A 12,556-nucleotide genomic window follows, 5' to 3' on the forward strand; every position below is an offset into this window, starting at 1 on the left:
ATTGTCCTTGAAGACTTCAAGTTAAGGGAAGCCTAGTCTTTTAATATACAAGTGTAGTGTTTAGTCATCAGGCAGTCAATTACATCATATCAGACGGAGTATGTGGTATTAATCAAGGAGGCACACACTGAAGTATATATCCTAGATACTTGGTTGCATTAGAGGATTTATCTTTAATCATTGGGTAGAGTCATATGATGGAACATGATCAGTCACCATGGCTTAGCAGGGTACCACCCATCTGTTTCAATGTTAATAAGGGTGACTCACGGTGTTAGCATGACCATGCAGAGGAAGAGGAGCCAACGTGGTCAGTTGCAGCAGCTTGGCTAACATGTGGTATTTTACTAAGCCACCGTAACACTGACTACCCAGCCACGTATGCCCAAAGAGACAGCATACAAATGCTGACCAAAACCCTACCATGTCCAACAGCAGACTTCCATTGGAACACAATACAAATTCTTAAATTTTGGAAAAATTCCACTGATAGCCAGATTTTCAGTGAGGCTGAGCGTCTGTCAGTTCTCTATCTTATATGGCCTTTATCTGTGGTCTGTTTGCCCAACAGCCCTATTTATTTAGCAACACAGGTGCCAAGGAATGAAAGCCTCCCAGTCACCAATACTGATTGACAGGCTGCAGGCAGTACATCCTCAGCATTTACAAAGAGAGGAGCAGATTTAATATGTCCACCATTAAAAATAACAATTATAAACTCTCGCTAACTTTCTTTGCTGCCATATAGAAAGCAACAACAAAGGAGATTGTGTTGTCCTTGGAAGAGTTGTCTTAGACAAATTGGGTATCTCAGCCTGTAGGGTCCTGTGCCATACACATTCCCTGAGTTCTGTGAGAGTGAGTGTGCTGGAGCACGTGCTAAACCTGTGTTCAGTGTAGGAGCAAAGGAAGTATCCATGAGTACTGGGCAATATCAGTTTCCCTGATACGGGAGGGGGGAGTCCGGTGTGCGTTACGTAGCACTTTTATCAATGGCAGGAGCAGTGCAGGCTTTCCAGCAAAGAGGCTCAGGCCTTGAAGTGCAAGGCTTCTCTGACTGCACCCCTTTTGGAAATCAGACTTGGGAACAGACTAACAGGAGTGTAGTAAGAAAAAATACCTGAAGAACTGAAGATTTTTTTTTTTTCCTCTAGCTAAGTGTAAAGTATGTGCTTTCCCCTAAAATGAAGCAGTGTTAAAGGTAAAACTGGGGACAGCAAGAAAGCTTCTTTGCCATTTTAATAAATACCAATAATTCCCTTTTGCCCGTGCTCCATATTCCCAAACTCATTAAAGCAACTTCGCAGATTTTTTTGGATCTGGAACATATAAGCAAAACCCAAACCATGCAGTCCCTTGAGAATCACTTGCACAGGTTCTACAGGTTAGGCCAAAATAAGTTTCTGTCAAACAGCCTAACACCTAAGCTTATTACAAAACTGGTGAATTGTACAAATGGTCTGTATGTAGGGCATTCTAAGAATGAATAAAGGTGGGAGGGGGCTGTTTTCACGATACTTGTTTTACTTTGACCCCACTGAAAACTTGAGCAGTGTTTTTATTGAATGTGTGGCTCTGGCCAGTGCAGTTCCCATAGATTCTGTTCCATAGATCACACATCCTAGCTGGTGGACTCAAAGGGCTGCAGAGTGGGCAGGTGGGTGCACACCTCAGTCTCATCCCAGGCCAGGCAGGAGTGTGCAGCAGTGCTTTCTCCTTTTCTGCCCACTCCTCCCACCTGCTCTCCAGGAGCAAACCCCATGTGCATCCCCAGCCAGGGCTGCAGCTCACTCTCTTCTGCCCCTCAAATGCCCCAGGATGGGGCTCCAGCCCTTCCTTCTGTTACATGGACTTTAAAGCATGAGGTAGAGAAGACCTGTTTGAGTTTGTTGGCTGCCCTGCAGGGCAGTAGTTCTGGTATGGGCCAGAGGGAAGTGGGCCCTGCTTGTGGGGGTCACCACAGCCTCTAAAAACTGAACTGAGATCTCTTCCTCACATTCAACCTAGTATCTCCTTGCTATTTTCTTTTCAAAAGAGCGCTGAATCTGCTTTTCATGCTGTTTTGGCCCTGTCCTATTGATTTGTCAAGTTCTCAGGTGTGAATGAGTGCTGGAATATGGAGCAGCTGAGTTTAAGTGGACAGTAGAATGGGTCAGGGTCTGTGTACTTTGAGTATATCTTCTGAGCTCATTTTTCCTGCACTGCATCCATTCCACTTATGCCACCTCCACAGTTCCCCAGGCTTAGCTGTGTGCTGAGCTGACTGTAGAGCTGCATATCCCACAAATTCATTCATGCTCCCTCACAGAGCTTACTGCACTCTCTCACAGGATTGCACCACACATTTGGAAAATGTTGTCTTGAGTTTTTTTAAGGTGATATGAAGATGCAAGTGCATCGTATTCCTCCATCAGCAGATAACCAGGGAGGAATAGGAAGAACTCCTTGTCTGTATCTGAGATACATTTATTGTTATTTTTGGGCTTCTTTCTTCCCCTTTTGAATGAGTACTGTATGTGTCTGGGAGGATTTTTAAAACATCCTTCAAAACACAGGCTTTTTCTCTCCATGGAGAACCAAGACAAAAGGATGGGTTCAGTTGTGTGCAGCTGCTAAAAGAGGGCAGCTGAGGGCAGAAGGGTGGGAGGAGCAGAGTGTTTGAGTATGGGGGAATTGTCAGGGCAAGGATTTTGAGGTGGCATTTGTTGGGATAGAAATGTTTCTAGGGAAACCGGGTTGAAGAGATGAGTGTTAAAGGACTACAAGTCCAAGGATGTGAAATGCTGGGGAGTTTTAAAGAAAAGGGGATTAGGTGGTTTGAAGTCTTGGCAAAAGAGAAGGAGACTTGTATGTTAGAAGAAGGTGGTTTTGCCATCAGACAGGCACCTACACTTTGGGCTTTTTGCACACTGTTAGATAACTGGAAGTGACAGCTAAAGTTAGAGGAGTGTTTTATGTATTTGTGGTTGACAGTACCACTTGCAATTGGAGGGGCAAAATGTAAAGCCCCATCATTTGGTGTGGCACAGTTCAGGACAAGCAGGATAGTTTTACCCCTTGCTCCTCTAAGGTTATGACTGCTTCCCCTGACCAGGTTAGCCCAATTTTGAGGCTTTTATGGCTAGTGGATTCATCACTGAAGCAAAGGATGCTTCTGCCGAGGCTTTAAATCAACTGTGAAGTTTAGAGGCTCTAAACATCTTAGACTTTTTTCATGATAGGCCCTGCAGAGGCTCTTCAGACTCCCAGACTATGTATGCACCTTTTTCTCCAGTCTGTCTCGTACCTTTAGGGGCAGGTCTCCTTCCCAATAAACAGTGTAAACCATGTGCTACACAGAAGAGCATCCTGTTCTCTGAGAATTTAACACACCTACTTGTACTTTCAATGTTTGTTGACGCACTGTAAGTGAAAACTTTATTTTCAAGCTTTTTGAAAGCTTGAAAAGATAGCAAATTGCACTCACTCAATATTTTAAGCAACTCACACTTTCTTCAAAATGAAAAAAAAAAATCCCAAAACAACAAAAACCTGATAACAAAATTCCCAAGGCCACATTCTTAACAGCTTTTTACAAAGTGTAGTCCCAACATTGTTTAATCTATTAATTTTATGGTTCTTCTTTGTAAGTGGGCCTGCTTTCTCACATGTAGTTTTCCCTGTGCTGTACTTAAAAAAATCCTTCTAAATCTTTTGAACCCCTTTTGCCAAAATAATTCACTCTGCTTTTCTGTAGTCCATATGTTTTGCTTTCATAAACTGCTTAATCCGAATGTAATTGTCCTAATTTTATTTCTAATATTTTATTTTTTTTTCCCATTTTTTATGTCCTGGTGGTGTGCTAAGTGGTAAAATTAGTAATCTTGCTTTGGAACAAAGGCTTGGTAGCTTTTCACAGGAGAGATTTTCAGGAGTGATTTGACATACTCATTTTAGAGTAGCTTATTTACATGTGATACAGTTTCAAAATTAATGTAAGAGTGGTTAATTTTTTTGTCATAGTCTGCAATACTATCATCCAGATATTTTTGTTCCTGAGGGCTAAACTTGCAGTGCAGTAATGCCAGCAGATTTTTCTGTCTGTAGAAAATCTTTCTTGTACCATCATTTGCACTATACTATGCAGAGGTGCCCACACTGACACCAGCTGATACATTTACATTCATGTTATATCAGGTGAACTATACTGGTGCTTTAACTGATAAAGAGGAGAAGGAAGGTGATCCATCTTCTTCTTGAAAACTTTATGTTCCACTGATTTATGCAGGAAAGGACAAATCCTGGGTTGGTTTATCTGCGCCTGCTTGTCTGGAGCTGCCTGTGCTTACCAATGGCTGGCAGGGTAAGGCTTGTTTTGGTCTCCACAGCCCATGACAGCTTTCTTTTCTTTTCCTTTCTTCTAGGCCTGTCCCAGGTTCTCTGTCTTCACTACTGCACCTACACAACCGACAAAGACAGCCTATGCCTGCCTCTATGCCCGGCACCCTGCCCAACCCTACCATGCCAGGATCTTCTGCTGTACTCATGCCTGTAAGTTTTCTGATTTGGCTTCTTTGCAGGGTGGGAAGTTGTGTTGTGTTTGATTCAGTCTAAGCAGAGGTGAAAGCCTGCTGGATTTTGTAAAAACCCAGTGTAATAACTGTCTTTGGTGCTTCACCTTAGACTAGAATATTTCTGATTAAGTTAATGTCCTGCTAATTAGTGTGAGAGTGATTAGAAGCAGTTTACATGAGACTACAATTCGTGATTCTCTTACTTGTTCATGAGATCAGTATGTCTGTGCTGGAACAAAAAGATTTTTCTGAATTCAGAAAAAAAACCTGGAAAAGCAATGTACATAAGTTATGTCAGTGAACTGTAAGTGATCCTCTTGTGTGGGAGATAACCAGTTAAAAAGAAAGAAATGTGATTTGCTTTTCTGGCCTGTTAACTTGCCCTTATTGAGAACTAGGTAACAATTGCTGCTCATCTTTCATCATTTCTAGAGGGATGGGAATGTTTCCCATCTTATGGAAGCCAAAGGGCTGCTTTACAACTGTAACTTCAAATTTTGAATGATTTTAACCTTTTAACCTTTTCAGTAGAAGACATTTGGGCAGGTTAGAGGTGGAGAAAAGTAAGGATGACATGGGGAAGAGGAGATGGAGAAAAGAGAAGTTTTTGCTTAATTTCACTGTGTTCAGTTTGCAAGACAAACCTGAGAGCAATTGACCATGGGAGGGAGAACAGCACTGCTTGTTCTGGCTTTGCTGGATCAAGGGATCCACAGGGATACAAAGATTCAGGTTAGGCTGCTATTTGAGCAGTCATGAATAAGTTATTAATTATTAACTTGTCAATAACACTCTCCTGGAATATCGATCGGGAAGTTTAACAAAAAAAACCCTAAGACATGTAATTGTGGGAAGTTTTTTTCTGGCATGACTCCCAGAGAACCTGAAATGCAACAAACATCCAGCAACAATGTAAGTTCAGTGGCTTCAGTCTGCTGGTGAGGAGCCCTTTGGGCAGCTGTACTTGCAGACAAGCAGGTGTGCTCTGGCTGTGAGCCCTGGAGATACGAGCATGGAGGTGAGGCAGACCCTGTCAGCCCTGGCTGCTCCTCCTGCCCCACAGGGCTCCTGAAAGGGCTGCAGGGGACATGCCAGCGGGAGCTGCTCCTGCCCCTTGGAGAAAGAGTAAGGAGGCAGCTTTTCCCTGCCAGTGGGCAGAGGGATAGTCACATTTCCCCAAAGCCCAGCACCCATTCTTGCAGGCATTGTGGAGGGTGGGAGACAATGCTTCACCACAAAACAATAGCTCCCCTGCTTGGATTGCACAGAAAGGCCCCAAAGTGTCTTTTTTGTAGGAGCCAAAGATTTGACAGACTGGCTCAAAGCAAGGTGAGACACTCAGCTTTGTCTGGAAGCAGCATAATAATCCTGCTTTACCACCCTTGACAAAGCATAGCAGTGTGCAGGGTTTGTCTCTTTTAGGGGAATACCCTCCAGGAAATTATTTTGTAGAGGATTTACTACCATTAGGTTTTGTTTGTATCACTCCCTCCCAGCCTAGTGAGAGTTGCTTGCAGAAAGGGCTCTGAACAGCCAGGAGAAGTTTTGCTTTCTTTTTTGCTATCTCAGCAGTGCATGAAAGCTTCCCTTACAAGACATGTGGAAAACTCTTCCCAGCTGAGCAGTCTGAGTGAAGGAAAACCAGCCAACTTGTTTTCCATATGCTTGAGATTGTAGATTTTTATTTATGCTTTTAACAAGCTGAGTTGGGCTGCACTGGGAGGGGAAGCTACAATTTTATACAGTGATGCTTTTAAAACCACTTAACTCTGAGTGTTGTTATACTGGAAAGGGAGAAAATCATTACAAAAAAGCGCAAACCTGGGTGGCTGCAACATTTGTTTATTAAAGAACCCCTTTCTTTATAATTGGCTGTGAGTTTTCAGGGCCGATTCTGATGAAACACACGCCTACGTGCACACACATATGCAATTCATGACACAGATTGTTATTTTCCCAGTCATGACTTGAAGAAATAAAGCTGAGTCCATTTAAATAGAAACCGAGAGTAAATTCTTGCAAATGTCCCCAGATGTTTTCAAACCTTTTTTTTTTTTTATTTCTTTTAAAAGATGGAGCGACAAATGTCAATGAATTCCAACATCATGGGGATGCAAGGGCCGAACCTCAATAATCCGTGTGCTTCACCTCAAGTTCCCCCAATGCATTCAGAAGCCAAAATGGTAAAAAGAGAATTTTTTTTTAAATTACTGTGTTTTCTCATATTGCTGTTGCATACCAGTTACCCAGACAGTGGGGGGGATGTAGCCAGACACTGCTTACTTCATTCTTAGTCATACATTATACTCTTTTTTAATATGCTGCAGTAAATTGCCTTTGTGTCTATGAACTTTCAAGATGTCCTTAGTCCTAAGTGATCTCTCGGTGAGAGGGAACTGAAGGGCGAGCTATCTGATCCATACTGTGCTAAACAGGATTTTTGGTGCAGGTCAGTAGAATTTATGCAAATGGTCTGGCTGTTTCTCTAATGGTGTCTGTGCTCCACAACTTGATCTAAAGAAAATTGTCAGTTAATAAAGAGTGCAGTATAAAGTGTGTGCTGCAGAGGGAGTGTACATCGTCCCTGTTTTTTTCCAGATAGGAGCATAGTGTGTCAGAGAAGCATACCAAACTAGATATATCTATATATCTATATATCTATATATCTATATATCTATTTATCTATATATCTATTTATCTATAGATAGATAGATTTATAGATGTATTTATATATATAAAACTGGGATATTTCAGAATTTGAACAAATGTGATCACAAAAAAAAACTAAATTGTTTTTTAAAGTTGTTCTACATCTTAAAATGTCAAGGCTTTGCAGGTATATGTACTGATATAGGATTAATGTAGGTAAACTAAACTACAGGTGGACATTTGTAAGTTTTCCTCAGCTTATATGCACTCTTGTGGAGGTACTTGGGACTAATTCTCTTGGAATCAAGTTACCAGTGTAGAAACACTTTGGCTTTTTAAATTTCAGAACTGCCATTTGCTGCTGTCTGATGGCAATATGAAGACAGAAGTTTTTAGTTTTAACTCTGTAGGATTTTTATCCTCTCAATATATCTCCTCATCATGAAAAACAGGAGTAACTTCATTGAACATCTTTCAGTGGCATTTCTCCAAGGTAAAACTGCCATAAGTGAGAGAATGAAATCAAGCTGACAAAGATTAAGCAATCACATGTTTTTATGTTTCTACTTTACATGACTGGTACAGCTTTTAAAGTTGTTGTCATCTATCCTGAGGCAAAGGAAAATATCTACTTGTCTATAGGTATGGAGCACACAGGAGACTCTGGGTTAAGAGCAACAACACATACGAGTTTATTCTGCCTCTGTTTTCTTAGGTTGGGTAGGTCATGCCTTCGCCTCACCGTTGGTCTGGGTTAGACTGTTAACCCAACCTCTGTTAACACTCTCTCTAAAACCACATTCCATAAACATGCAGCCATTTGGGCAGAAGAAGAATGATAGCCAAAAATGCTGGCTCCCCCAGCCAAGGAAAACCTGTGGTCGAGAGCTCTCTCTGCTGTACCACACAGTGACGGTGACATGCCAAATGGCAACGGCATCTGCAGCAGAGCTTGTTAAAAACTTTTTGGAATAGGCAAGTGTTTTTTCAATGCAAGTGTAGCTGAGCCAAGCTAAATACTCCTTGGCTGAATAAATCAAAAACTGTTTTGGGGACTAAAGGTTCTGTAGTTTACTCTCTCCCCACACCCCCTGCCTCTTTTTTACTGGTAGTGTGAGACTGCCTAAGAACAGGATTAAATTATTGGTGCATATGGTGAGAATTCTGTGCTTTAATAACTAAAACTGTGCATTAATACAAATTACCTTTTAATCTGGGTAAGCAGGCTTTGTCCCTAAATCTAATGTATTGAAGGCATTTTAATGCATGAAGAAATTGTTATCAGTTCCAAAATGTGGTGTAGTGAACAAGCAGAGCCTTTACTTCTCAGGGCCTTTCTGCCACTCTTCCAAGGGTAGGAAAAAAATCTGCACATGTTAACTCTTAAGAGGCATAATTCAGAGTTCCAGGACTTTTTCTCTTTTCAAATGCAGGTTTGGGGTTTTAAAAATATTTTATATTTCTATATTCTAATTTTATACTTTAGTTTCTGTGTGAGCACACATGCAATATAAAAAGCCTCTTCATTTAGCCACTGATTTGAGGAATATGAATCTATTAACAATAATCTGCATGAATACAAAGTAGAAAAAATGTACGAAATATTCAGAGCAAAATTATTTCTTACATATAAATTCATGGATTTTAAATCAGAATCATCTGTGTTACAGGGATGTTTATTCTTATTGTTAACTATTTCACTTTTCCTCATGCTTAAAGCATGATACTTCACATACCCTGGTGACTCAGTTAAAAGTGAGAGTGCTTAGTACCTTATCACACTCTGTCCTGCATTAGGAAAGGATTTCAGAGTTCCCTGGGTTCTGCTAATGCTATTACTGCTGGTTGCTTATGTTCTTTTTGGCTGGCCCCACCCTGAGAAGAATGTATGTGTCAAACACCAGAAAGAGTCATCTAAGATGCTTGTAGCTAGTGACTGAAGTTACTGGAGGAGTCCAGGGGACTTTGAGCCTGATCATCAGGTGCCCAAATCCATGGGAGTATCAGCACTTTCGGGAGGCCTACGTGAGAGAATGAGGGACAGGCTCCTCTAAATGTGAGACCCAGATGTGTGACAGATCCTTCTGGCCTTATGGCAATAAGTACCTGAGCAGTGCAAGTGCAATTGGGCATGCAGCAGTCATAATGCTGTTTGGTAACACATGGGACCTAATTCGCCTCTGCATGTGAATAAATAATATCTGTAGGGATGCTGTGTGATGCCAGGTCTTTTAAAGACAGCTAATAGATGGCAAAAGGTCCATGCCCTTGAGTTGTTCATAATTTGTTTATAGTGGGAAATGGAAGCCAGTCTGACAAATATAGACATTGTCTGAAATACAAGCACATCTACACACAAACGTAGAATATGTGTGACTTTTATGTAATGTTTCTACAATAAGCAATACGTATTTTAATCACCTTGTATCACCTGGAATTTATGGAAAGCCACACTCTGCCACCCAAGATGCTTACTTCCTGGTTTAATTTTTTCCAGGAGAACATTCCATCAAGTATTAAGGTATTATAGATGACATCCCAGAATTGATTTAATTTATCACAGCAATCTCAGTGTCCCTCACAGTATGCCTCTCAATTAGGTTATCACCTAATGCTTTAAAACTGTCCTAGTAAATGAATGAGTGAACATCTAAATCAATACTGCTTTCTTCTTAGATTCACAGCTGTGAGTGGATAAAACTCTTATGCTGTCCACCAAAAACACACATTGATTTTATATTAAAATATATTGCACTGGAAAGAGGAGGAAACATATAGCTCTTAAGTGTACATGGTAAAAAATATGCAGAGTTGCACGTGTAGCATATTAACATGTGGTTCACTAGGCTGAAAGTATTATGAAGTTGGAACTGTTGGCGATGCCTTTGCCTTAATATACTGCCTACATACAGCTTGGTTTTGCAGTTTCAGAGTACTGGAGGTTTTAGAACTCAGAAGTGTGATACTGCGTGGATTACTAGAGTGAAAGATAAATAGTGTGCACTGAACTGCTGTAAGCCTGTGTGACAGCAGGTCTTTTCGATGGAGCTGAGGCTTTTCTCTCCAAGTTTTGCAAGGCATTGATCTTTACCTGCAGAAATTTATGGCCTCTGAAAGGAGGTATAAAAAGCAGGCTGGCAGTGAAAGAATTGAATTTAAAAATACAGTTTTCAATTTAATCTATTAATTTTTTCTTTTACAATTTCTGCCTGCCACTTGCTGGATATGTAGTTTTATAAAATTTAAACTAAATGTTATATGTGTAGTTTGGCTGTGCCTGTAATCCTGACAGAACGTGAAGAAAAGAGAAAAAGAAAAGAAAAAAAAAAAGAAAAAAGAAAAAAAGAAAAGAAAAAAGAGAAATGAGAAAAGAGAAAAATTATTTCTGTATCAGAATTGCACAAGACTGTGGACTGTTGCAATCATTACTAGGTTGAACAGCAAAAAATTAAAAAAAAAATAAATTTGAAAGTGTCTGTCAGATGAAAGAGTGAAAACATAACCAGAAAAGAAAAGTAATAAATTGTTCGAGTGCATGTTCCTAATTATAATAAGAAAATAACCAAACCTCCTAATATGCCTAAGAATGCCGGACAGCTTTGGCAGAGGAGAGAAGTGAAAGAAATTACAGTGAGTCAGTTGTCATCATCACTAATTTTTGTTCAACTTAATTAGAGGTAAGGGTCCAGATCCTACTGGAGGCTGTGTAAATCCAGTGCAGGCATCACTCAGCTCTCCATCCCAGAGGATAGGCCAGGCTGTCTGGAGAGACCCAGCTGCCTTTTGCACGCCTCTAAGACGTGTCGCTATCTGCAGGAACACACCACGCCAGCCAAACGGGAAAGGCTCGGCCACGAAGGTCAAGGGCTTCCATCGGATGCAGATTATTGTGTGAGTTTGGATGGAGTCTTCTGCTGCTCCTTGTTTTACAAATGCCTCGTGTTTCTATGCCGTGAGCTGTGATGGTGCAGCCGGTGCAAAGCGAGAAGCAGCTGGAGTAACCTCTCACCTGGCCCTGCTCTGGTACTCGGCTCGGCCATTGCAGCAGCCCTTGGATGTGGAAGCAAAAAGTGCTGCCCAAACAGCAGTGGCTGGGACAGCTGGTGGCCGTGGGAAGGATATCCCTCTGGATTCCTGCTCTGGGCCCAGCTTTGCAAGGTTTCCATGCTGATTTCAGGCAAGGGGCTGACACAGGCAGGATCAGAGCCCCTGAAACTCTAGGTTTAGATATTTCACACTTCCTGACTGAAGATACTTTGTTGAACAAAAGAAACGGTTTAAAGTCCACGTTTTCCTATCAAGCTGGCTGGGAATGGAATCGCTTTACTAGAACAGCACATCCTGCTTCAGGGCCAGAAGGCTTTTTCTTTTCTGGACTGCTAAACAGAAAGAAAAATGTTGCATCTCTGCAGAGCTTTCAGCAGCAATTGCTCATCTTGTACTTCACAATAAAGCAATGAAAGCAACATAAGAGAAAAAAAAAAATGTGCAAAGCAACATCTTCCAAAGAAAAAACAGAGTTGTGGCGAAATTTCCTGTATCGGTAACTGAGAAGTGTTTTCACAGAAGGGTCTGTTGTATAGTTAAAACCCACGGTGCTTCTGCAACTGTTGACAAAACTCACTATTCTGAAATTGAATCCCCTGTTACATTTGTGCTTATGTTTTAAAGTCCTCAAAGCCAAACTTTCAGTGTACGCCTGATGTGTGCTTTAAAACCTTTCCCGGGCAGCAGCTTTGCCTGCAGACAGTTTGCCTTGCTGTGGATTAAGGTATTATTGTGATGGGTGAAGATAATCATGTTCTGGTTTGTTTACTGAAACAGGACCTTGTACCCGTCATGCCTAAATTCTGGATTATGTACTAGACTGGGTAGGAACTAATTCTTCTTAAGCTGTCGGTGGCTCAGTAAGTTCACTGGAGAAGCAAGGCAGTTCAGTTACTCGTAGCTGCTGTGAATATGTGCCCAATATCTGATCTTGCTTCTCCTGAGTGCATATGAATTGCGTTGCTTCTCGCAGGCACAAGTTGTAACAATTCCTTGCATTTTTCTTTCTTTGTGTCACTTTATCCCGTGGTGATCTTATCAGCACTATTTCCCTAGAAGAACTTGGATTTTTATTATTTTGTTTGACTTGATTCAGCTGGGTGTTAAAGTGACCTCGCTTTCTCCCCCACCCACCAGCCCTCACCCTGTCTCTTTCTCCCTGTTTCTCCACCACCCTCTTTCCTTAGAGGATTTACCGTCTTTGTAGATTTGTTTCTCTTTCTCCTTTTCTCCCCAGTGTCCACCCTGATTTTGTAACCATAGCAATAACTGAAATACAATCCTAATATTTGCTTGCTTTAGCTATC

The 12,556-nt window shown here is 41.2% G+C and overlaps 1 protein-coding gene across 6 annotated transcripts in view; it reads left to right on the forward strand.

Moving 5' to 3' along the window:
- CREB5 (cAMP responsive element binding protein 5) overlaps nt 1-12,556 on the forward strand; it is a 258,218-nt gene that overhangs the window by 180,760 nt on the left and 64,902 nt on the right. For all 6 annotated transcript variants that reach the window (XM_058831755.1, XM_058831752.1, XM_058831751.1 and 3 more), the window contains 2 exons: nt 4,404-4,530; nt 6,626-6,736. In XM_058831755.1, coding sequence (XP_058687738.1) covers nt 4,404-4,530; nt 6,626-6,736 — 238 coding nt within the window. The remainder of the gene's footprint in view (nt 1-4,403; nt 4,531-6,625; nt 6,737-12,556) is intronic.

The sequence above is a fragment of the Poecile atricapillus genome, chromosome 2, assembly GCF_030490865.1.
Source record: "Poecile atricapillus isolate bPoeAtr1 chromosome 2, bPoeAtr1.hap1, whole genome shotgun sequence".
NCBI classification, from domain to species: domain Eukaryota; kingdom Metazoa; phylum Chordata; class Aves; order Passeriformes; family Paridae; genus Poecile; species Poecile atricapillus.